This window comes from Phoenix dactylifera, chromosome 16 (assembly GCF_009389715.1).
Source record: "Phoenix dactylifera cultivar Barhee BC4 chromosome 16, palm_55x_up_171113_PBpolish2nd_filt_p, whole genome shotgun sequence".
NCBI lineage: Eukaryota > Viridiplantae > Streptophyta > Magnoliopsida > Arecales > Arecaceae > Phoenix > Phoenix dactylifera.
Genome location: NC_052407.1, coordinates 11,039,960 through 11,065,411, shown reverse-complemented (window position 1 = coordinate 11,065,411; position 25,452 = coordinate 11,039,960). Strand labels below are relative to the sequence as shown.

The following is a 25,452-nucleotide window of genomic DNA, read 5'->3' as shown; positions in this document are numbered from 1 at the left end:
CAGTTAATTATGGACTATGAACTCTTTATAGTCTTTTAGCAATATATTTATATATGATTCAAAATAATATAATTTAAGAAAATATGACTAAAAAAAATTATTTTAAGAACTATAGTAAAATATTTTCAGATAGCTATGTATGGCCCTAAAAGTAGGATAGATCGACATCCTAAGTTCCATATAATCCTACCAGTGGGTAACAATAGTTGGCACAAGATTCTGCCAGCAGGTAATAGTACTTAGTATACGACCCTACTAACGGATAATAGTAGTTGGTATACGACCTAACCAATGGACAATAATAGTTAGTATTTTATCGATTACGACCCTGTCATGAGTATAAAGAAACCTTAGCTGAGAGAATTATTACGAATTATGATATGACAAAATAAAAAATAATTTATGATTTTATAAAATTAGTATGATTTATGATTTTGTTTATGTACTGAAACTATATTTATGTAATTTGTATGATTTACATGTATACAAGAGCATGATTAATTGATTTATGATTATACTGTTATTATGACATCTTCTATTTTCTAGTGATAGTCATTTTCTCTAAATAATTTATCGATACATGTAAAAATTTATACTTGATTCAGTAAGGTAGTGAAAGATTTACTTACTGAACTGTGTAGTTCATATTTTTTCTTATTTTTTTCTTTTTAGACAAAGAGGGTCAGTAGGATCGACGGATAGTCCAGACTTGGAGTTCGTGTTAGCTAGCTTGATGATTTGTAGCAGAATTTTTGTTCTTTGATTGATTACGAATTTGCAGCATAGTTATTTTTTGAATATTTAAAATTATAAGTTTGATATTTATATTTATATTTAGACGTTCTGAACCGGTATTGATTTTATTTAATAGATAATAAAATTAAACTTTTATTTATTATATTTGAGATGGATTTGAAAACTAAATATAATGTTTGGCTTCGTGTTATTATAGATTGTATCGCTTGGTAGCATAACCATATTATATTCCAATTTTGGAACGTGACTTTACATGATGTCAGAGCAATTGGTCTAATCATAAATAATAGTTAAAGTCACAATGGTTGTTAAGTCTCATTTAGTTGAATAAGAGAAGATTTTTTTTAACTTTATCGTTGCTCAGCCATGGAAATTAATTAATGATAGTATTTTAATAGGTGACAGAAAGAAAGGAGGATGCAGCGGCACTAGCTTAATGCTTGTGTAAGAGCCATAGCAGCATTGTGTAAAAATCAAACAACAACAGATTCTCATATCTTTGGGATTTTTAATAACCTCCTTTCTCTATTCTTAAAAAATAGTCAGAATGCCACCATTTGGATTGGAATCAATAACCCCTGCCAGTGCATGCTGTGAGAAGGGCGCAGCTTGCGGAACCAAGGCTTGTTGGCAGGATCTGCAATAACATTATAATTCTGTCTTTTAACTTAACAAAATGGGAAATAAAACAGAACTTACAAACAGAACTTGCAATAACATTATAATTCTGTCTTTTAACTTAACAAAATGGGAAATAAAACAGAACTTACAAACAGAACTTGCAATAACATTATAATTCTGTCTTTTAACTTAACAAAATGGGAAATAAAAATGGGAAATTTTTCTTAACATGTCCAGTAATTCAATCTAGACTTTGCCTTCAACTGTATCTTACATAATGTTTTTGTAGTTTCTAGCATTGAAGCAAAATCATCATGCTACAATATCACAATCAAGCTTCCACGAACTTACAGCATGACTTCCCAATTTGAATCATTGACATCCACTTTTTATCTGTTGAGCAAAGAATGTTGAAAAATGAAGTCCAAAGTGTTTCCAAGCTCAGTTATTACAGGCATACAGAGGAAAATATTTTAAGTTCTGCTATTCTGGCTCCAATCAACTTCGGCCAGGTTGAATTCTTATAGCTAGCATAATTGGCTCTCAGAAACAGGTTTGGTAGCAGCATCTGCATAGATGGGGTGAAGAACATGACCCTCCTTGGGATCAACATGAACCCACTTGCGGCCACTCAGCTTGTGGCGTTCAAACCGCACATTCCCTTCTTTCAGGGCATATAAAGTGTGATCCTTGCCCATTCCAACATAATTCCCAGGGTGGAATCGAGTACCCCGTTGGCGAATGATGATGTTCCCAGGAATCACTCTCTGCAAAACAAACAAAAAGGGATATGAATGAGGAAAACTTTAAATTAGAGAAAAAGTCAATTAAATGTACCATATAATAACTCAGAAGCAGTTCAATTTCATATACCTCTCCGCCAAATTTCTTCACACCTAGGTATTTGGGGTTTGAGTCACGACCATTTTTCGTGGATCCTGCAGTTTTTTTTGAGGCCCATCGCCTGAAAATCAAGGTCAGTCCTCCAGATGCCTCTGAAAGCAAGTGCATATTTTAACCATTAATGCAAAAACACATTGAAAGAGGGAACTTTGCTCAATAAAATATTACAATAGAGAAGCAGCAGGTTTACAGCTCTGACTGGGTAGAGACCATTACCACTAACACCACTGTAGACAGGAGCATTTGAAACAAGATCTTGGAGACCCACTCGTCTGAATATTGTTGAGAGAGACATTGTATCTGCTCCTGAAAGAGGCACCAGAATAAAGTTTTATAGACAGGTCAGGAGAATGATTGCAAAAATCTGCTCACTGTTTGGATGGATAGAACACAGTAAACAAGTAGACAAATGGCTTAGAATTGGACAAACTTGCTTACTTGAAGTTTCACCATGTATTAGTTGCTTGGACAGATTCTAGTAATTCTTTGTTAATTTGATCTTAACCAGACTTGCACCGTGTTTGCATTTAGTTCTAATTAATAGTTAGAAGAACCAACTCTGCTATGAATATAAGCCAAGTCAAGCCACTATCACAGATCCCGTTATGATCAAATTTTGCACTTGATATGAAAAACAATCAGTTCCGTATCCATGCCTCCACAACGTTACACCAATATAAAAGATTCAGATCACTGAAGTATATGGGCTCAAAATTGGTGTTGAAAAATAGGTGCTCAGATTGGTTTGGAGCTGTTTGAAATGAGAGAACTACAGAACCTGGGCATCGATTGTAGGATGGAATTAAAATAAACTTGATTTTCATGAAAGTTTCTGGCCCATATGACCAAGTAGTAAGTACAAAGGACTTAGAAAACTGGCTACAAGCAGCAAGTGTAGAATTTTCTAATATTGTTGTTATCATGCACCTAAAGCTATATCGAGAATAGAAGAAATCACTTTGAACTTCACAAAACCTGCTTTCATGGTCCACAATATTTTTTGTAGATTTGTCCGAAAAACTAGATCCGAATCATATACATCAAGCATAAAACTTTTGATTCAGTTTCCCACAAAAATGTGAACCACGTCCACACAAAATCTGTCAGCATGCATTCAATCTTTTGATTGTAAGATGAAAACATCCAGTGATTGGAGACACTGTACATACAACTTTCAAGTTTAATAGTATTATCCGAATCAAAATTGCAATATAGATCAACTTGTTACATTCATACATGGAGAAGCCCTAAGTGAGCAGCTTGACAAGCAAAACCATCATGCTGTTTACACTTCAACGATACACAAGTGAATTTTCTCGTCATAATCACACTGCCGGTCTGAAAAAATGATTTTCTCTTTCTGACCAACAAAATGCATCGAGAAATTCGCCTATGATCACCAACAATCAAGAAGTAGCTCACCCCAATATACTTCAGAACCAGTTGTAAAAACGTCTACATTAATTTTATCCTCAAGCTCCCTTATCATATAAGAGCAACCATCAGAATCCAATTTCAGCACCAATTTCCTAGAGGAAGATACATACTGAAGATGACAACACTAAGTTGGAAATCAAATTAATCCTCAGTTGTTTGTCCTTCAGTCTCTAAGGATGACATGCTTTAAGGGTTGAGGCCAGGAATCAATTCCTTAAGCCATTCAACTATGTAATTTCTTGCACTTAACCAAATCATAAATTTCAACCATAACTTCATAACACATCCAGTAGACTCGAGGAGGCCAAAGAAGCATTTCATATTTCTATTTCGTCCATACCAAGTAAAGCAAATGGAAGAACAAATTACCTTTTATGAGTTGCCAAACTAAGATTCTATAAAATATGCATATGTTGCATATTACAAACATAACTATCATCCTGCAATTCAACATTATAAGTTTTTCCTAATGCATAAATCAAATAAAAACTATTCAGATATCTTCCAAGTATGCCTTGAACTGAATGGACCAGAACATTTATAAAATTATATAACTTTTACCTATAGATCACCAAGTCCAGTAATCCTCATAGCCCCAACATCTTTTTCTTGACATCTTTCCTGCTAACCTTGGCTTTCGCATCTTAGGCTATCACTACTATCTTAATGTCTGTGGTGGTCCCAAAGTTCTTAGCAACATCAGGTAGTTATTGGTTTGGTTAGCAAATAAAACTAAAGTATTTGAGATGCTACATTTTGAAAATATCAGGTAATAGACAAAATATTCTTTAATCAACGGTTCAAGAATAGATAAAGCTCCAAAGTCTGTTATCAAGCCACAAAGACAATCATTTAAAGGCCAGATATCAAGGTTTGCCTTACCATACCAATACAGATAAGGTACCACTATGGTACCAAGGTTCAGTATAGTATATGAGCAAAACCAGTCTGAATCGAGCAAAGTTGTCCTGTACCGCTAGGTTTCATGAAGTACCAGACCATGCTGCTTGATTTCCGGTTGTACCATGGCCAGCTATGAGAAAATGTTGAGTCAGGACAATGTGCATATCATACCATACCAAATGTATGGTATCATCTCGGTAAGGTACCAATACAGAAGCAGGTATCTGTACAACAAACCTTGAAAGATATCATTATAATCATGACCTGTTGTATCTGTACTGAGCCACGGACCGGTTGCCGGGCGGCACGGGTTGGTACGGGCCTGCGCCGTGTCGGGCTTGTACCAACACAGAAGAGGAGGTGGGGGAGAGGGCGAACGAGAGAGAAGAAAAGAGAGAGAGAAGGGGGAGAGAGGGGGGGAGGAGGGCTGCAGAGGCTGGCAGAGGGCCGGCGGAGGCCGGTGGAGGGCTGGCGGAGGCCTACGGCCCGAGTAAAAGGGGAGGAAGGTTCCGCGCAGCTTCCCAGCCTCCATCGGCACTCCGCCAGACAGCCTCCACCTTCTCTCTTCCTTTCTCTCCCTCTCCCTCCCTCCCCCGCTCGCTCCCTTTTTTCCTCTCTTTTCTTCCCCTTCTCTCACTCCGGCAACGGATTTCGTTTTCATTAACGGAACCATCCCGGTCCGCCGCCGAAATGGCTCGATACGACCGGAACCGCCCGATTTGGGACGGTTCCGCCGACCCTGATCCTAATAGTGCTATCATCCATGATATTTAAAGCCAACTCCGATGGGAATAAGGTAACAACATAGCACTAGAACTTAGATTTGAATCTACCTTAAATAAACCAAAAAGACAAATCAAATCCACATTAATAAAATCCTAAAACGTATAAGGCAGATATAAGTCTGTCAAATTGAAGGAACTCCTTGATTTGCATTCAAAGCCACCTTAATAAAATCCTAAAATGTATAAGGCGGATATAAGGCCCGATATAACTCCATCGAATTGGAAGAACTCATTGTTTTTTGTTTTCCATTCAAACATCAACTTCTTCAATTCTTCATTAAAATTCCCCCTCGATCAAGAAAGTTTCATTCCACCTCCAAGGGCCAAAATTATATTTTTTGCCTGATAAGTGGTGAGATAAGTACCCTCCTTTTAAACAAAAACCATAGTGGGTTTTTTTTTTTTGATAGGTTAAACATAAAACTTTGAGTTAGTATAATGTCCAGGAAGGGTCACCAACTCTTATATGATGATGGTAAGATCATAAAAACAGTAATAAGGAAACTAATCTCCATTTCATACTCCTTGCAAGGGCACAAGCAAATGAACAGATTTACTCCATCAAAATACTCATATTCAAGAAGATTTTTTATAATTTTCAAGACTTCATAATCTCTCTGTTGTTTGGATTCCTTCCACACGGTCCAATATTCTTTCTTTCTTTCTCAGAAGGCATGCATTCACCTTTAGCGGAAATAATATCAGATCTGTAAAGGTGCTCCATTCACTGCATAGGCTTTTTCTGAACATTTGTCCCAGTATCTTGGAGGGACAATTTCTTTCCGCAGACAATTCAGATCAGAACCGGAGTCAATGAAAGTATTGACCCTAAGGACTTGGCCTTTAATCTTCAAAGTTATGGGGATTGCCCACCTCTGGGAAAACTTAGAGGGCAAACCCTAATTAGTTGATCGGCTCTACATTCTTCTTTAGATATTATTATCTCTCTATGGAGGTCTCTTGTATGGTCATGGACTGGTTCTACAGGGATGAGCACTCGTCTTTCTGATGTGCCTTTCTTTCATTTGAATTTGAGGGAATGGACACAGGTAAGGGAACTGGAGGAGACGGATGATGAGGATTCATCGACATCTTGGATGAATTAGGATTACATGACATGCTATGATCAGATTTTTTTTTTAACCATCATCTTTAGATTGAAGGGGAGAATTTCTGCCTAAATTTTTTTTGAAGGCCTATTGGTTGACTTTGGGTCAACTAAGACTCTCTAGTTAGGTTCGGGCAAGATACTTTCTTAGGATATTTCTGAAACCCAACATCTTTTTCTCATACATTCATAGTGAAGACTTAGGCTGTGTAAAAGATATTAGGGTTTAGACATGTAGTAGATGCGGTGTCTCACTAATGCAACGCTTCCTGGCATGATATTAGTATGACTTCAGCTAGCATCGAAGGAAATAGAAACAATAACATATATAGATGATTGAAGATGTTCCAACTTCTTCAAGAGACCCTAAAAAACTATGGGCACCAAAACCTACCATCTCATTTCACCTCGTAAAACTCTTAATATGTCAACAATCTTTACAGCAATCGAGAACCCCCAACATATCACGCTTAAGACTCACTGATCTCCATCTTCCCACCAACTTGGCTTTTCAAACACCACCCTAAGTAATACCATCCATTATCCCTTCAATTTTCAACAATCCGAAGAAAATCTTTATACTTTTTCCAAGTCCACAAACTAGCAAAAGATGCACATCTTGTAGAAAGGGGACCCAAGAAAACTTATTGACTTACGGAAATTTTTCCTTCTTTGAACAAAATTTATTATTCAGCCTACATACAGCATTTTTCTTTCACAATTACAAAAAACAAGACAATTTATCATGCTCAAAAAATTTGACTTGCTACTTAATCATAATCATAAACATAATCATCAAGCCTTTTTCTCAACTATTTGGAGTAATTTTATAGATCCTCATTCACCAAGTATTTCTATTTAGAACCATCTTAGATATTCTTCCAAGTTTCACCATATCCTTCCTCACAAATTTATTTATGTTTAGGTCTTTCTTTCCTTCTCTTACCCTTTTCAACACAAAGCAAAGTACTTCTCCTTACTAGAGCCTCCTCAAATCTTCGTTGTACATGCCCATTCCAACTTAATCGATTTTCATTACTTGGTCCTTGATTTATGTAACTCCTACAACTCCTCTAATATATTTATTTCTTCTTTATCCTTTCAAGTTTTACCATACATTCATCTTAACATTCTAATTTCTGCTATATTCAAAATATTTTCATGTACTTTTTATGTTGCCCGGCACTTGAGCTATACAACATGTCAGATATTGTTGTTCTATAATTTTTTTTTTCTCAAGACTCCAAGGTATGCGCCTATCATATAATATTCCAGATGCACCTCTCTGTTTCATCTAACTAGCTCTAATTCTATTATATATATATATATGTGTATATATATATATATGTATATATATATATTCATTTTGTATTCTAGATTCTAAATAACGAATCCGGTCATTTTATGGTATCTCTTGGTTATCAATCTTAATTAGTATAATATTTTCATTTATATTTTTACTAAATTTACATTCCATATACTCTGCCTTTGCTCTACTAATCTTTAAGCCCTTATCCTTTAAAGTTTTTCTCCATGTTCACAAATGACATACACCATTTACATCTTAAATATTAGCCATAAGTTCATCATGATTACTACAAAAACAAGCCGATTTAGTATTGATTCTTGATGCAAGCTGTAGTAACTGAAAATCGACTTATTGTTTTGCAGCAACTCCTAATACTTATCAATGCCCTAGAATACATATCTTTGATTATTTTAATATAACATTTATCTACACCCTTCCATCGTAAAGCAGACCTAACTAGTTTTCTTGGTACCCTATCACAAGCTTTCTTTAAGTCAATGAAGACTATATGTACACTTTTCATTTTTGTCTAAATTTCCTATCAATTGTCCAAGAAAAAAAATAGCCTCCATTGCTAATTACTTTAGGTGATCTCTTTCTTTAAGTCAACCTCATAATATCTTCCAGCAAACTTCCTTTCTTTCTGAATACATTCTTCCACTTTCATCTTTATTTTGAACTCCCTATGCTTGCTACATATTTTTTTACATCTCATGTGCTCCCTCAATTACATCCACTAGCAGAAAACCCTTTTGTAATGTGAAAGCAGATTCCAAACATACATCTCATAAAAAGAAAAAAGCAACCATTAGTCAATAAAAGGAAAAACTGAAGTATCACCAAGTGATAGACTACACAAGTGCCATTATTTACTATAGGAGATTATGTAATAGGGTTCCAACTACAAAACTATTAGAGAGTCATATATATGTGCAATAGACTTATGCTACTTTGGGATCTTGTAATTGTTTATAGAACTCTGTTTCAACCCTAAGTTGTGAATTTAAGAGATCTGTATCTTGCTACTGCTCTGGCAGCTGCTATCTTATGCTTACAAACTCCTCTTCAATTACGTACGATTTATTGTTGTCACATCTTACCAAAATCAATGATGATAATTGTTTTTTATTTAAATCCATATATCATTTAACATGTACACTTGCACAATCTGCAATTACATAGAATCCTCTATTTAGCGAGGATTCTATTAATGCGCATATATACTTTCGTCTGACTCAAACAGCTAATATATCATCTGGCCTCAACAAAATCTAGCTCATCCAATTCTCCCAGGGGCTTCCAAAAAACTTGGAACTCCCCCTTCTGCATGTTCTGAAAGGAATAAGCACTACATCTGATTCAAAAAAGCGAAGGAGTTTGAATTTATAATCTTAGTTCATCCCGAGTAATACAATTACCTCTCAATCATCCTTCTGATTTAAAGATCCACTTTGCAAAACCTCATTGACCATACAAATTGAGCAAGGATAGTCATCATAGCTACTTAGATTAGTTTCATTAGTTTCCTTGTGTTACAGGTTGAAATACCAACCTATTGACTTCCATTTTTCCTCAGATCATTTAGAACCCTTCTATTCTGCAGGTCAGCCTTGTAAGTCCAAAGTAAATTCCCCCACATCATAAAACTCTTTCCAGCCAGAGTCCTATTACCTACCTATCGACAATCACTGGCTATTTTGGTGAATTGGTGCTTTAGATTTTAAAATTAATTTTTAATCTGAAAATCATTGAAGATCCTCTAGAGAAAATTTTAAAACCCACGAAATAGGGTTCTTGGAATCGCCTGGTGTTGCAAGTGAACCCCAATCGATGCTACGGTCCAAAATCTTTTTCTTGGTTCGCTTCAAGAGGAAAAGAGACACACCCATAAAAACAAAAAAGAAAACAAAAACCAATCAAAGAGCAGAAGAAAACCATTCAAAAAGAGAATCTTGGAGGCGAAATAGATACCTGGAAGCAGTAGAGCAGCAGAAGGGAAAGAAGAAGAGGTGGGAAGGAGAAGAAGAGAGGGTGAGAAGAAGAGAGAGTCGTTGGTCCTTTGGACCCACTCGTGGCCTTAGGGAGAGGGAGAGAAGAGAAAAAGAGAGAAGAGAGACGAAGGACCGCGCGCGACCAGAGAATCGGGAAGAACGAGAAATAGAGGGAGAGCAGCGTTTAGGGTTTCGGCTGGAGAAGAAAAGAAGGCTGTAGAGTTTCAGTTAAAGAATTCTCAATTAAAAAAAAAACAAAAAAAACAAACCGGCCAGCCGGCCCGACCAGTTCGACCGGTTCTTTCGAGTTTGACCGAGTACCTTTAGCATCGTGACAAGCATCAAGCATATTTCCTAATGCCGCCTGCAGGCCAACTTCACCATTTTGAATGGTGACTCAGCTACGGTGGTAGATTGGATAAAGGGGCTGAGTGGGATGGAGGAATCACCCTCTGATTCGAGATATTTGGGCCATGGGGAGGGGCGACGAAACCTTCTAGACCCGACATATTTTTAGGGAGGCTAATGGAGCCGCGGATTGGATGGTTACTTATGTGGCTAACCATTCGGATAATACTCTATGAATCCGGGAGGCGGAGCTATCTATGGCACTCTATGATATTTTGTTTTCAAATTTTAGTAGGTGTATCCGTACTCGTGTAGTATGATGCGCCCATATTTGCACAAATAAAAAATAAAATAATAATAATAATAATAAAAGGTGGCCATGGAATGTCTTAGTTGTGCATTGAACTAGTATTGCATTCTTAATCCACCTTTAACTAATCATAACAAGATATTTTCTTAATACAAAGACACTTGTGTTAAACATAAATCCTAATGTGGACCTTTGACAACCTAGTTGATCACTTCGAAGGCACATGCTTGATTTGCAGCGAAAGTGATCCATAAAAAAGATAAAAATATGCATATAGTGTAGTAACTTCTAGGTGTTTTTTTTTCTTTCTATATAATGCATTTTTGGATTCACAAAATCTGCAAAATTAGGGAAGTTATCAGAGGATATAGTTAATCAAGAGTTTAATAATTAATGTTTCAGTTATATATTGATTCATCATTAAGAAAACCTTCACTCAGATTTGATATAGAAGAGATAGATTGGGAAACACAGATGGTTCCTACAATACATCAGTTTTCAACTGTCATGATGGACTCAAATCAAATTATCAGAATTCATGATTATGATTGAGATTTTGGACATATTCTAAGTTTGTTAAATTAAAGTCTTGGTCACCTGATTGTGCTGGTTGAATTTGGCTAGATCTCACTTTAAGTTGTTCCCCCCCCCTGGTTGAGTCTTATTTTAGTTATCCATGGCTGATCATAAAAGTAAGGGTCCAAATTTAGATGTAGACCAGCAGAGCTTAATAAATGTCCTTTGGGTGCTGTAAGGTCAATTACAGGTTGAATTAGATTGACCTGATCCACTCTCATTTATTATGTATTGGATCTAACTCATTGTCAAAAGCTCACCAACGTTGTAGCCTATACGAAGATCTTGCACAAAGTAAGAAAATAAGAACAGAGTACTAGCCAACAAGTTAAGTATCAGTATTTGAAAAGAGTATAATGTTAGAGGGTCAGTTGTCCGGGTGCATCAGACTATGAGCTTTGTTGTGAGATAATGAAAAACCCTTCTAAAATTAGAAGTAAAGTACGCTTACACCCAATAATTTTTAAAAAATCTATGCTCATCCTCTAAGGTTTATTTTTATTGAACATTTTAATCTATAACTTAACAAAATATTAGTCAAATCGTTAACCTTAAATGGATCCAAATGCTACATCAGAAAAAAAAAAATCAAAAATAACCAAAATAACATTAAGTAACATAATATCCACCCAAGGATTTAAGAAAACATGTGCACCCTCCTTCCTACTCAATGGTACTTTGACTTTTATATGAAGTAAATAGTTTCACCAACATCATTAATTTAACTAGTTGTTAGGGTTGGAAGTGGGACGGGATGGGTCAGGCTATGCTCCTACTCAAACCAAGCCCGAATTTTTTTTCCGAGCTTCACGTCGAGCTTAGGCTCAAATTTTTTTGAATAATCCAGGCTCGAACATAAGCCCAATTGAGCCGGTCCAAATTACTCGTTGGGCCAAAAATAGGTCCAGCCCGAGTCTAATTGAAGTTTAATATTTTATAATATTGTTTCATACTAGCTAAAATTTAGGCTCTCTTCTAGGGAGTGCAAATGGGTCGGGTTCGCTCCAGGCCTACAATTTTTGACCCAACATGTCATTTGGATCGGGTCGAATCCATGTATAACCCAGACCCGACCCAAAAACTTCGGGTCCGAATCAGGTCCGGGTCAAAATTGTGCTGATTTAGTCATAAAAGGGGAAGCTCCACTGCAGCCTTATTCTTGTCAATAATACACGTTATACTATTCTTAGCTAAAATCCATTTTAATTTATATTTTATTTTTTTGTTATTCATTCTAAATAGCAACTTACAAAAATAAATTAATCTGAAGTCTTGGACTTAGCCCTTTGTCGAAATTCTTTCGGGCCTATCAAACTAATGGATCTTTAAACTAATGGGGAAAAAAAAAGGATTGCGAATGCCTCGATGCATCCATTGATGCCCTAATTTGGCCCCAGGCTGCTTGCCTACATTTCCAACGAAAGAAAGAAAGGAGGAAAAAGATGGCAGACGAAGACGAGGACAGCGACATTGCCCTGCTACTGCTCTCTACGCTTCATGACGACGGAGACGAAGCCGGAGAAGAGGCCACACAGGATGATGCCGCCGCCCAATGGACGGCCAATCAGCAGCACTACCTCCTCAGATCCGTCGGCGATACGATCGTAATAAGGCAGCTCCCCTCCCGAGGCCTCTCCTTCCAGCTCTGGCCCGCCGCCTCCTCCCTCGTTTCCCTCCTCGACCGCAACCCCTCCGCGCTCCTCCTCCCCACTCCCCCCTCCCCCAGCCCTCTCCGCATCCTCGAGCTCGGCTGCGGCACCGGCCTCGTCGGCATCGCCGCCGCCGCCATCCTCGGCGCCCACGTCACCCTCACCGACCTCCCCCACGTCCTCCCCAACGTTCGGTTCAACGCGGACTCGAACGCCCCCGCCCTCGCCCCCCGCGGCGGCTCCCTCGACGTCCGCCCGCTCAGCTGGGGCGACCGCCACGCCGGCGGCTCCCTCGACGGGTCGGTGTTCGACGTGGTCATGGCGTCCGACGTCGTCTACCACGAGCACCTCTTGGATCCACTGGTGCAGACTCTTGAGGTGTTCGTGAGAGGTGAGGTGGCATTCTTGATGGCCCATCTGAGGCGGTGGAAGAAGCGCGACTCCGTATTCTTCCGCAAGGCCAGGAAGCTGTTCGACGTCGCCGTGCTCCACACCGACCCTCCGCTGCCTGGCTGCCGGAATGGGGTCACCATCTATCGATTCACGGCTAAGAAACGGGCGCCAATAGCATTGACAGAGACTTGAATATCATGGCAGTGTTACGATTTGAACTCGAATTGAATCTTTTGATTACCTTTTTCCGGTAGATTTAGTTTTTTTTTTTTTTTTTTTTTTTTTTGGGTCAAAACGGTATTCCATTGCATATACCTCTAACGTGATTACAGCCAAACATATCAAAAGAAAGTAAACAAAATAAAGAATATAGGATGCACTCATATCTAGTCCAGAAGATTTCTCCAGTATGCCGAGCAACATAAGAGGCGATCCAGCATTGTTCGCCTCCTAGTATACATGAGCAATTTAATAGAAGATCAGCTTTGCACCAAATTGCGAGTGTCCCCTATCTTCATATGTATCTACTCTTCGTATGTAGTTAACCACCGTGGAATAATCACCTCGAGAACAAGCTGCCGTTTCTGTTTTTTTTTTTGATATTATGACGAAAAGGGAGGAGAGAAGCCACCCTGACACAAAGGGCTAGAACCTTCAGTTTATCTGGTTTTGATATGAGATGAGATGAGATGAGATGGTTGATACGAGATGAGATGAGAAGAAAAAACAAACAAAGGAAAATTGACAAAGCAAAGAAAGGTTAGCTGAATTCTTTTCCTCTAGTTATCTGATTCTCCTTTTCGGTTTCTCTGGTTTTATTTAAAAACAGCAACTTCATATCAGCTCATATCCTATTTCCTTCCCCTTTGTTTGTTTTTTTTTTTTCCGCCCTAAAGCGAGTAGTTCATACATTACGTGTACGAATACATTTAATAGAATTAAAAAATAAAATATTCTATTTCCTTTCATACAGAATTTAGATCAGATAGCTTTTAAAGTGCAGCTTCTAAAGTGCAGCTTGAAGCATATGATGGGGCGATTGCAGTTTGGAGCACCAAACATCATTAGAAAAACCTCTAAATATAATCCTTAGTGATGCATCACATATTCAATTATCTTTCTCCATTTCTAACTTGCAAGTGTACTGTATTCCAAAAGGTCGGAAGGGCATTAGTCACACCACACCACAAATTAGACTACTTCCTAGCTTCATTCTTTTATGATAGGCAAAGCGCCAAATATATGTATCATTTGATAAATGCCTCCAACCACATTTGGCCAGAAGAGAGACTTAATTGGCAAATATTATTACATGAAATACCTTGAGAGTTCAGACCTCCCTTCCGCAAAAAGGATCTCCTATATCTGTCCACTTCCCGTACCACTCATACTTGAAGTATAAAAATAGATATGTAGTAAAAAAGGATAGCAGTGAATACCGAGTTGATTAGGGTAAATACTCACCTTTCCAAGTGGCCATTCCAAAGTTTCTGCAACAGAGATCCAGTCAGTTTTTGAAGGTTTGCCTCCACACAAAGGCATGCCGAGATAATGAGATGGATTTCAGACAAATATGCAATTGAACCATCATCAGAGGCAGTTATTATGCAAAAAAGTAGATGTTTCTTTTCTAAAATATATCTGAAACTGTTGACTGCTTAAACACAAGATGAAGGTGAAATTGTATGTTTTTGATTCACTCCATTAAATGCAATTGTTATGGACAAAGTAGATATTCTCCTTTTAAGTATCTCTGGAACTGTTACTACTTAAACACATGATGAAGTTAAATGCAGGCTGCACGAATAGAGGTTTCTTTCTTATTTTTGGAATTCTAAAAACAAAAAGACTTCTTAGCTATCTCACTTCTTCACAAGAAGAAGAAATCAGCGATAAAGGCTCTCAGATTTGAGATTCTCAGCAATCTCTGTTTCCCATCGGTCTCCATTTTCCAGCAGTTTCTCCTTGTCATACAGCAACTCCTGAGAGGTTATTAGATAAGTGAGAACCGATTTTTAGTTAGGCAATAGAGTGAGGAATGAGGGTGGAGGAACAGAAAGCACCAAGGCAGGAATTGTAAAGTTCACCTCATGAGTTTCAGTAGCAAATTCAAAGTTTGGACCTTCAACGATTGCATCTACAGGGCAAGCCTCTTGGCAGAACCCACAGTAGATGCATTTTGTCATGTCAATATCATACCTGTGCAGTAACACCCAAAGCAATTACAGCAAGTAAAATTAGAAAGCACAAAATTGATCTCAATAGGAATGGGAAAAAAATGCTTTCCTCATTGTGGAATAAGAATCTTTCGTATCTTGATGCATGTATTTCATTTATTCAGAGTTATTAGAGTGCAATCCACTTTTTGGGGAGTATGAGCCGAAGTAATAACAAGAATATTTCTAGTAGAACATTTTTCACAATTTCTGGAGATATAGTTCTCTAATAAACCAAGGAATAAGTAATTCGACTCATTCATATACAGATCATGAATGTTTGAGAACCATATTATGCAAGGAGACATTGCTTTTGCTAATTCGAATTATAGGACGATATCAAATTGGTCTATTTTCAGCATCATATAGCAGCTCTTTATCAAGGTCATCACCAATATCGTCACCATTATCAATATCAATATCGTCACTATCATCAATATCGATATCATCAATAAGATGACCTTTAGGCTAGTAATCTAGAAACTTGTTTGGAATGGAGACTTACCTCGTAGTACGACGGCTGCCATCTTCTCGTTCCTCTGCTTCAATTGTGATTGCTTGCGCTGGGCATATCTGGTTGCAACAGGGCTTGAGTAAGCATGCAGGGCTCGAAAAAGAATATCATGATAGAAGGTTGATGATATCAGCCAAGCAGGATATGTGACATTCATAGCAGATTCCTTTGTTTTAGGTTTGAAGTTGCTATGCAAAGCAATGACTGTAAGCTTTGCTTGCACATCACAGTGTTGATCATCAGAATACACATTACTTTTCCAAGTTCACAAAAACAAGATGATGAAATGGACTGTAGCACTGTTAGCTCTATAAGGATAACTAGAAGATTTAATCCTGTGCAGAACAACCAACATCTTTAACACTTACAGCTTCACAAAGCTTACAAGCAATGCACCGCTCCTCTCCAGTTGGATAACGCCGGAGAGCATGCTCTCCACGAAAACGGGGGCTCAAAGGCCCCTTCTCAAAGGGATAATTTATCTGTGACCAGCAGATGCACGGAAAGACATAAGAAAACGAGAAATAAGTGATATCACGTGAACCAAAAATATAAGCGATAGAGTGAATGGTGGGACTTACAGTTACTTTCTTCTCAAAGAAATATTTCAGTGTCAGCATCAAGCCACGCACCATTTCAGTCAGAAATAATGTATTTATACTTTGCTCAAAAACTGCAGACAAGCCACTACAAATTAGATGGGGCTAGCAAATATTGCAGAAATACATGCAGACCAGAAATGCAAAGGCACATTTTCCAAAGATGAATAATGTTGTAACGAATTAAAATCCTGCAAGGTATTACCTGCATTCCAGTCCTTTGCAATCTCCTTGGCAAGTTGCTCCCTCTCCTCATCCTCTGCATATAAGCAAACATATAAGTAAACAGTTTGCCTGATCGAACAACAGTTCTACTCATGCGGGCATGAACATCTCAGTGATTGTCCTATCAAACAACAGTTTTATGTACATATGCAGGCATCAACATCTCAGTGCAATCAGCATGAGAAAATAGAGCTGGCAGGAACAAACTATGAATCTCATCAGCTTTGGCACAAAGGACATATAGGGGCAACTAACTTGCAAAAGGCACCCCCTCCCTCTGAAAAAATCACTAAATTGGCAAGTCCTAAAATCAGGTCACAGATCTCAAAGCCCTATTGTCAGCATTAAGATACTTTCAAAGTATAATCTCATCACCATGGTTTGCCGTACCAGTCTGTACCGGCCGGTACGGGCCGATACGTACCGGTCCGGCCTGGGACCGGTACCGGATCAGTGTGGAATCCGGTACGGGTAGTTTATTGTTGGAGAACCGCTACGGGCCCGGTTCGGACCGGTACGGGATCGGTTCTTACCGGTCTGGGCCGCCACTGGTACGCCGACCGGTACCGGTACGGCGGACCTTTGCTCATCAGCATTATGGAATTAACCAGTTTGAGTTCATGACAATCAAGACTTCTGGATCTAACAGCTTCTGTGTTCAGACAATAGTAACATTTCCAAAATTTTAATGAAATGTTTGTAAATGTCAATTTCTTTGAGTTCTATGAAAACGTGAACTATCATATTTAAATAATCTATATTAGTGATGTAAAAAAGCACAATTTTTTTCCTTTTTAAATTACTCAAGCCAATGACTCATGCACAAACTCATTCTATTAGCTACAAACTCCTAAAAAAGCTGCTTGGTTCACTGGAATGCTGGGATCGAGAAGAGGTTTTAGTTAAGGAAGACCATGGTATGCCATACCGTACCGAACTGGACGATACTAGACGTACCGTACCGATACCGTACCGGTGGCGTACCGACACTAAGTACGCCAAATGAACTGCGTACTGTACCATACCGACACTATAATAGTGTGGCATCGATATGGGGTTCGGTACCAACATGGCGAACCTTAAGGAAGACTATGTTCAAAATTTATTCATATACATCATAACCCCTTGATGATTGGATTAGTTTGAAATTACATGGATCAAGGTAGGCCGAACCGGACCGAACTGCCCAGTTCGGCCCGCATCGAGCCGACCCGGTGAGGAACAGGTCAGTTCGCCCATTAAAAATGGTTCCAATCCTGAATCGGCCAGAACGGATTCCGAACCGACCAGAACCGGTTGGAAAAGGCTTGAATCGGATCGAACCGGCCTAGAACCGACCGGTTCTGTTCGAATTCGGTGCGAATCAGACGGTTCGCACCGAGTCGACCTGATTTGAAATCGAGCCCCCTCCCGCTTTGCTTCTTTTGTTAAAAGGAGATGTTGGAAAGGCAGTCGGTCACCACATGACTTCTTGTCCGAGACATCCTCTTAGAGATATGATCGAGAGATGCTTAGACAAAGTCACTACGCTATCCGGTCGACTCGGTTAGGAGGACAATATACATCCTCCCAATATAGCCAGACAGAGCGGGGCACAAAGGATAAGCAGATATAGAGTAGCACGAATAGTAAGCAGGCAGCGAGTGGCACGAAATGTAAGAAGACAGCTGCCCAGCACACCAAAAAAGAAAATATACAGGCATATGCAACCCCAATGGAGAGTGTGGAAGAGCCAAATCACTCAGATTCAAAGACCAGGAGCAGCAGTTTTGGTGGTCATGGATCTGCTGGCCAGAGAGGGAATGGAGGACATGAAACCAAAATTTATGAGATAGTCATAGAGTGATTTTTGATTCATCGGTGAGTCTCAATTTACGCATGTTACACAGGATAGGAACCACGGTGCACGATCTGGCGGAGCTTGCAAGGACCTGGTTGCATATAGGAGACGAGCTCCTCGAGGTCATTCAGGAGGACACGATGCAGCCGTAGAAGATCTCGCACGTGGAGTAGAATCCATCGACGTATCAAATTTCGAGTTGTACACTGGATCCTATTATCTGTAACCATAGACAGCCTATGACCCATACGGATACGGTTATGGCATGTCTGAAGCATCTTTCCGTGGCTACTACTCTATATAGCCCGAAGCATCTTATGGGTCAGATTTTGCTGCCGGCTTATTCAGATAGGCCCCTTCACAGCTGTTTTATCTGATAATTTATTAGCTATAAGACACCTCTCAAAGCCAAAACTTCAGCGAGCGAGAGATCCAAGAGTGTTTATAACCCGGAGCATGTTCCTTATGGGATGAACATACAATACTACAACGCCTCTTGATTAAAGGGATGAGCTGATGTGCCTCCTGAATATACTAATGATCCGGATATCTACGAGAGACATTGCTACTCGATGAGATTTTAGATATCGGTATGTATGTTATACTTTAAATATATATAATTGATAGTATGATTTTATATTTTTCACCTCACTACTTGATTCAAGGACATTTTATATTTCTTCTTGTAGCATGTAACATCTTACTAATCATTTTATGCTTTGTATTATTTTAAAATAACAAGATGTATCATTTAGGTTGAACCGAAATTATAGAAACATCAAAAAAACATCAAAAAAAATAATCAAATTAGACTTAAAATCATTGAAAAAGTTGAAAAAGATTGATTTCCAATTAATTGAACTCGAAAAACTAAAAAAAAAAAAGGCATGCCGGTATGAAACCAGCATGCCCAAGCGTACCGACCCATCCGCCGATCGGTACAGGTCCCGGTACTGGTTTGGCGGACCTTGACATGTATGGCAACTATCTCCTGAACCAGCAAACAGTACACCTCTTCTTTAGGTTTGTACGTGAATAATTTAAGAAACCATTGTCCACACTTCTCTTGCAAGTAGAGTAATAGATCAATTTTTTTTTCCTTTGCACAAAAAATCTGGTGGTGATATGCTTACACTATACTGATTTTCACTGTTATTTGAGACACGCCACTACAATTTTCTGGAGAACTATGGAGATGGGTTGTACACAGCCCTTCAAGAATTCAGCCAACTGGCCGTTAAAGATCTGTAGTAGGCTGCACTGTTAGCCAAAGCTGTCTTGGCAAAGACCAGCAATTTATAAATGACAGATCAAGTTGAAACCAGTTATGGAAGTTCCCAAACTTTGACGAGTTATATTATGATTTATAAAGCTGACCATATAGACAGTGAAAGCTTGCAGGTTATGGTAAATATACATGGATATAAGTGTTACTTTTCTCGTTATCAATTTATCATGCCGATGAACAATCTCTTTTCAACCCAGAGTACTTGCACTTTACATATGAAAATATATATGTGGAGATCAGTTTCTAGACAATCTCACAAGCTGAGAGATATGATATTAACGTTGATAGGAATCTAACTTGTGATCATGGTTGGAAAGTTATCACACGTACAAACACCATATGCTTAACCCAAAGTTTATACACCTTGCTTATGGTGGGTATGAGGCAAAAACCAGTCATGTATGCCAGTGGTGAACGTGATGCTAAAGATAGACTCATAAACCTATTATAACTTGCCTTGGAACACATAAAGTTACTGAAAAGTAACACAATCTATTCCAGAAGAAAATTATTGTGCCAGAATGGATATACAAGACAAACCTTTAAATCTCCTAGATGATGGTTGTGAGCTGAATGCTTGCCAATGGTTCTGTAAAACCAATGCAGATTGTCCTGGTTGAACCTACATAAGATTAAGATTTAATATTTATAGTTGGTACACATGAAAAATATATAGCAAAATATGTAATTACAGGAAGGAAAAGACCTTTCCCAGATAAATACAATAATTAGAGGAATGAATGGTTAAAAAAAAAAGCCCTTTCCAGCCATCTTTTCAAACCATGAATCAGCCTAGGGAGTTAGACCATCCAGAAAACAGTAAACATAATTTATACGAAGAGAAAAATTCAACAAAAGGGAAGACAGTTCAGATTACTTTGATTTCATTAGAACGCAGAGCTTGCAACAAAATGGAGGAAAGAGAAAAATAAAAGAGAAGTTTTCCTTCTAAAACAGGGTTCTTGATTGCAATGATCAAAAGAAAGATCATTAATAAAAGAATCATTAGATTTGGGCAACTAAAACAATAACCAACAGAAAGTAAGATTTATGAGGAAATTAGAAAAGAGAAGTAACAGGAGAGAAACAGGGATAAAAGATAGGAAAGGTCCTTTAAGCTCTCCAGCTAGTGTCAAAACAGCAGAAAATTCAACCCAACAATCAATCTGGATCATCATTGATTATCAGAAAAGGTCTGGGTAACTTCTTAAATCAATTTCAAAACTTGATGTTTTACAATTTGCATATCATTGGGGTTCGTGTTGTATCTTTCATGCAAAAGAATGATTGATCTTCTTTCGCGATGTCAACTATTGGATCGCAATCTGCACATATCTTCAAGCACACCAAACTCCTTCATTCACCTGCCTGCATGGATCTCGAAGGGATCACTGTGTGATCCAACAGTGATTCATGCAAAGGAAGGCGAATCCTTCTTTCATGCGAAAGAAACAACCTCTGTCCTATCATCAGTGGTCTATTGGCCAAGTTATAACAGTTTCTTGGAATAAAAGTTGCACTTCTAAATTGACACTAGGACAACACTTTTACAATTTTATTTACAATTTTTTTTTGTGTGTGTACATGCGCACGCACACAATTGTCTAACCGGGAGAATAGAAGTGCAATTTGGACCCTACTCCACTAGTTGCCATATGTTTTGTGATAAAAAGACAACTAAAAGAGCAATGCTGCTTGGTTTAGAAAAGTATCCTAGAATTTGAGGAACTTCAAGACAATTGGAGCCATTTTTGGGTTTGGCACAATGCCTTCTTTATGAGGTCTAGAAAGTTATGTTGATTCTAAACTGTGACATATATAGATTTAATATTTTCGGTGGTGGACCTAAGTCCAGCTATTTCTTCTGTTGCTATTTTAAGTATTCCCTCCCACTCCCTTACCAATCTTCTCCCATTCATCTGATCATACTAATAAAGCTTAGATATAGACTTTATTTGTTCATCCCATATGACTTCTTAATCAGTTTCTCCTCACTTTTAATGATCATCACCCCTCCACCCCCCACCCCCCAAAAAAAACACAGAAGCCCTTGCATCAACCCTTATCCATTTCATATCCATTTCAAAACAGAAAGTCCAGTATCTCTACGAATTCTTGATGGCATGATTTCTCTTAGTACTCTACTGATAGAAGCGACTCTTGCACACATGAATCCCCTTCTACTCTTTTGTTTTGTTTCAACCCTTTTCAGCAACCAGCCATCTGTTCTGATAAATTTTTGTTTATTCTTAAGCAAATCAAAACAGAAACATATCCCACGTTAAAACCTATAAAAAAAAAGGAAAGCATTGACAGGCCAATCTTAATATTTTTCTTTTTCACTTCCAGACACATTCCAAACCCTTACATGTACTTGGCCTTTTGCATGTTATCTATCAATAGTGCTTGTGAAGATGTCTTATGATATCATCAGATACCCTTTCATGTTCAGCCATTTGTGTTTGTCCGTATTGTAAATGAAGATTCTATGCACCAATAACTTAAACAAGGTACAATCATCTCAAGCTTGAAATTAGTTGCAATGACCTATGCCTTAAATGGAGGATGACTATGGCCACAAGGAAATGTCAACAAGGTACTGAATGTTCTGGGTTTGGCCACTCTAGTTTCCAGGTGACTGAATTGTAGCTCATACATTTCTAATTCATGAAGAGGCCCTGCACCTATCACTGTTAATCATGTATGATGTAAATTCCAAAATATTGATGGCAGAAAAGCATGCATAAAAAAGTAATTTTTCCACTAATAAATGCTTCATATTTGGACCAAGATTGACACAATGTGGACACTCAGAATACATACAACTTTGTATACATGGATTCAAAACAAAGATGCACAATCCAATGAGCCAGTTTAAATACACTGCAGTAAAATGCAACAAGGAGCACTAATCCTTTAATATTTTTAATTAAGTAAGTACTGACTTAAGTAGCTAGAATAATCAATCAACTGAAATACCTGCACTGAAACCCATATTTTTAGTTAAAGGAGACCCAAAATTGTTTAAGTTGTTGACAACTTGAGACCATCCACTTAACCGATCCCCGATTAGGCATCAACCAAGTCAGTCAATTCAGGCATGTCACCTGAATAGTCCTTCTGCACACTTAGATAATCACAAAATTGGGCATATCACTAGTTGCCCAAGCAAACCAGGGCGCCATGGGTTAAAATAACATGTCACTGATAGCTCAAAAGAGATCTCAAAGATAACGGTTCTGGATAAGCAAGATATCTAAAGTCTTGCACGTAAAACAAACAGCAATACTTCTCCTGGCATTGCAATTGATAACTGTTGCCAAAATATTTCTAAGAGAGGTTTACAGCCAAGAATTTCCCTGTAAATCAATGTTCTTGCGATCACCAATGCCACAATCCCCAAGGCCAAGACCAAGTTTCTAACACAGTTGCTCTACATGAACAACTACTTCCAAGCCCAACAACAGCACCTGGATGGGTTACAGATATATTAAATGCCTGTAAAGCTCAACCAGATTAACCTACTCCACAAACAGCCAAGTTCAACGACAAGCCTTTCATACCAGAAGCCTAGAAAGTCAGTCCTCCAAATGCCCATACTCCGAATACCAAGACCTTCAAAACCTTATTAATGTTGAAAAAATAAATCCCAACAAACAAAAACGAGTTCCTTGTCCAGAATCCACTTTTCTCAAAGGAAACAGTATAGCTTTTCTTTATACCATTCACGGTAGATCAGAAAATCCAGCTAGCAGAGCCTAGACAAACAAGGATAACATGGAGGATTGACAGTAGAGTGGCCCTACCTTGGTAGGTAGTTTAGCTTCCGATCTCCAACTCAGGACCTGATTCAATCCATTAGGCCTTGAAATTTGTTTCTATGCATGCTTACCCAAATGGCGGTCCACAAATAGGTCCTGATTTAGCAATGTTCCCTATTTCCAGTTATTAGGATATGAATATGTGTTGTCCATGGTGAATAAATGGGGTGGGTCTTAACTTTTACTAGTGATAACCATCTAAAAAGGGAATAACATGGTGGACCATGCACTTGAGGATGCTGGACTGAAGTTATGCTGGCCTTGTTATGAAAGGCAGTCGTTGGCAAAGAGTACACGGACAAGCAGGAAATCCTAAGACTCTTTGATGCCTTTAACCAAAAAAAGAGACTCTTTGTTGCCTCAAAGAGAGGGTTTCAGACTCAAAGATGAGGAAACACTTGGTCCCCCAACTCCTTAGACCAATAGACTAGGACGGTTCAGTGATCCCCGGGCAAAAATTGTAAATAAATGGCTGTTACTCCAGTCCACAATCCAAGAAATCAGAAATCCCATCTTCTGAATGAAACGTCTCATCTTATCTTCAAGGAAGTCCAAATGAATTCCACCGAACACTCCTTTCCGTGTTAACTCTGACCCCAGCCATCGGAAAGATGGGCCTTCTCCATGAAATACTTAACTTTTTGAGCCATATAGATGCCAGTGAATATCCTCCTACCGTGGGAAAGGTGTTTTATCTCCAAGTTTAATCAGTTTTGAGGAAGATAGTCCTATTAATCGGATCAGTATATAAATAAATCAAAGAATAAATAAGAAAATAAGCAACAAGATAAACAGCAATTTCTAGCAAAAAAATTGAAAATCTAGGTTTCCAAGAAAAATCTAATCATGCAAATTCCATAAAGTCACAAACAAATTCTAACATAAAATGTTGAAAAAAATCAACTTTCTAGTATAGCTTCGTAAATCTTCAGCGTTCCATCAAATTCAATCACACCACCCACGCCGATTAAAATAAAAAAAAATCTTATTCTTCTTAAAAAAAAATCAGAAAGCACATGAAGCAGGATATAAGAACCCAAGATTTCTGGAAACCAAACCGAACGCTAGGGTTTTTCTTCAGAAAGAATAAGAGATTCACTTCCATAAACGACGGAATAACTCCGATCGTTCGACGAAATCGGCCTTGGATGCGAGAATCGAGCGAACAGAATACAGTAGGAAAGAAGGGATGGGATCTGAGATCTTACCGATTGCCTGGCCCGAAGAGCTTGGAGGGTTTGCCGAGCTAAGATTCCTGCCATGGAGGGAGCCAGACTGGTCGAGGCTTCGAGAGGGCGGAGCGATTCGGGACGGAAGACGAGCGAAAGAGGCAATGGGCAAAGCCACGGGAATACACCGTGCCACCACTCGTCCCCTTCCACGTCCGGTGTTCGCTTAGGCCATTAAAATAGAAAGCAATTTTTTTTAAAAAAAAATAGAAAGCAATTAAGCCGTCCGTTCCATCATGAGGAAAACTAACCGATGGATCTGGGTCCTCTGGTTTAATCTTAGGTCGGGGTCTCTCTCTTTATTTATTTATTTTTTAAAAAAAATATTTCTATCACGGTCTCTCTCTTTCTCTATTTATTTTTTTTTATTTTTCAAAAAAAAATATCTAAATTAATACCAATCTCCAAAAAAATTTTACCTACTTGATCATACATGGTTATAGAAAGATAAACTATGCTACTAACTAGATTGCCTCTTTTATTGCTCATCACTTAAAAAATTTTATCTGGGTGGACAATATGTCTGTGGCAAAGTTTCTTTATAGTCTTTTATTTTCTAGCCGTGGTATACCCAAAAAATATTATATTATATTATATTAATGCTATATTAGTATAATATCAATATGAGATT

General features: G+C 38.2%; 3 protein-coding genes across 3 annotated transcripts; 1 reads left to right on the top strand and 2 right to left on the bottom strand.

The window, feature by feature from the left end:
- Positions 1-1,577: 1,577 nt before the first annotated feature.
- Positions 1,578-10,026, bottom strand: LOC103702724 (50S ribosomal protein L27-like). Its single transcript, XM_008785277.3, has 4 exons — positions 9,794-10,026; positions 2,497-2,586; positions 2,251-2,372; positions 1,578-2,144 (listed from the first exon to the last, which is right to left on the bottom strand). Exons 2-4 carry the CDS (start codon positions 2,573-2,575, stop codon positions 1,905-1,907), a joined length of 441 nt encoding a protein of 146 aa, XP_008783499.1. The 5' UTR covers positions 2,576-2,586; positions 9,794-10,026; the 3' UTR covers positions 1,578-1,904.
- Positions 10,027-12,428: 2,402 nt separating this feature from the next.
- Positions 12,429-13,329, top strand: LOC103702723 (protein N-lysine methyltransferase METTL21A). The gene has a single exon (XM_008785276.3). The coding sequence runs from the start codon at positions 12,490-12,492 to the stop codon at positions 13,279-13,281; it is 792 nt and encodes a 263-aa protein (XP_008783498.2). The 5' UTR covers positions 12,429-12,489; the 3' UTR covers positions 13,282-13,329.
- Positions 13,330-14,724: 1,395 nt separating this feature from the next.
- Positions 14,725-24,990, bottom strand: LOC103702722 (NADH-ubiquinone oxidoreductase subunit 8). Its single transcript, XM_008785275.3, has 8 exons — positions 24,801-24,990; positions 20,312-20,393; positions 16,624-16,677; positions 16,401-16,492; positions 16,188-16,301; positions 15,811-15,878; positions 15,177-15,288; positions 14,725-15,071 (listed from the first exon to the last, which is right to left on the bottom strand). Exons 1-8 carry the CDS (start codon positions 24,852-24,854, stop codon positions 14,976-14,978), a joined length of 672 nt encoding a protein of 223 aa, XP_008783497.1. The 5' UTR covers positions 24,855-24,990; the 3' UTR covers positions 14,725-14,975.
- Between the last annotated feature and the right edge of the window lie 462 nt (positions 24,991-25,452).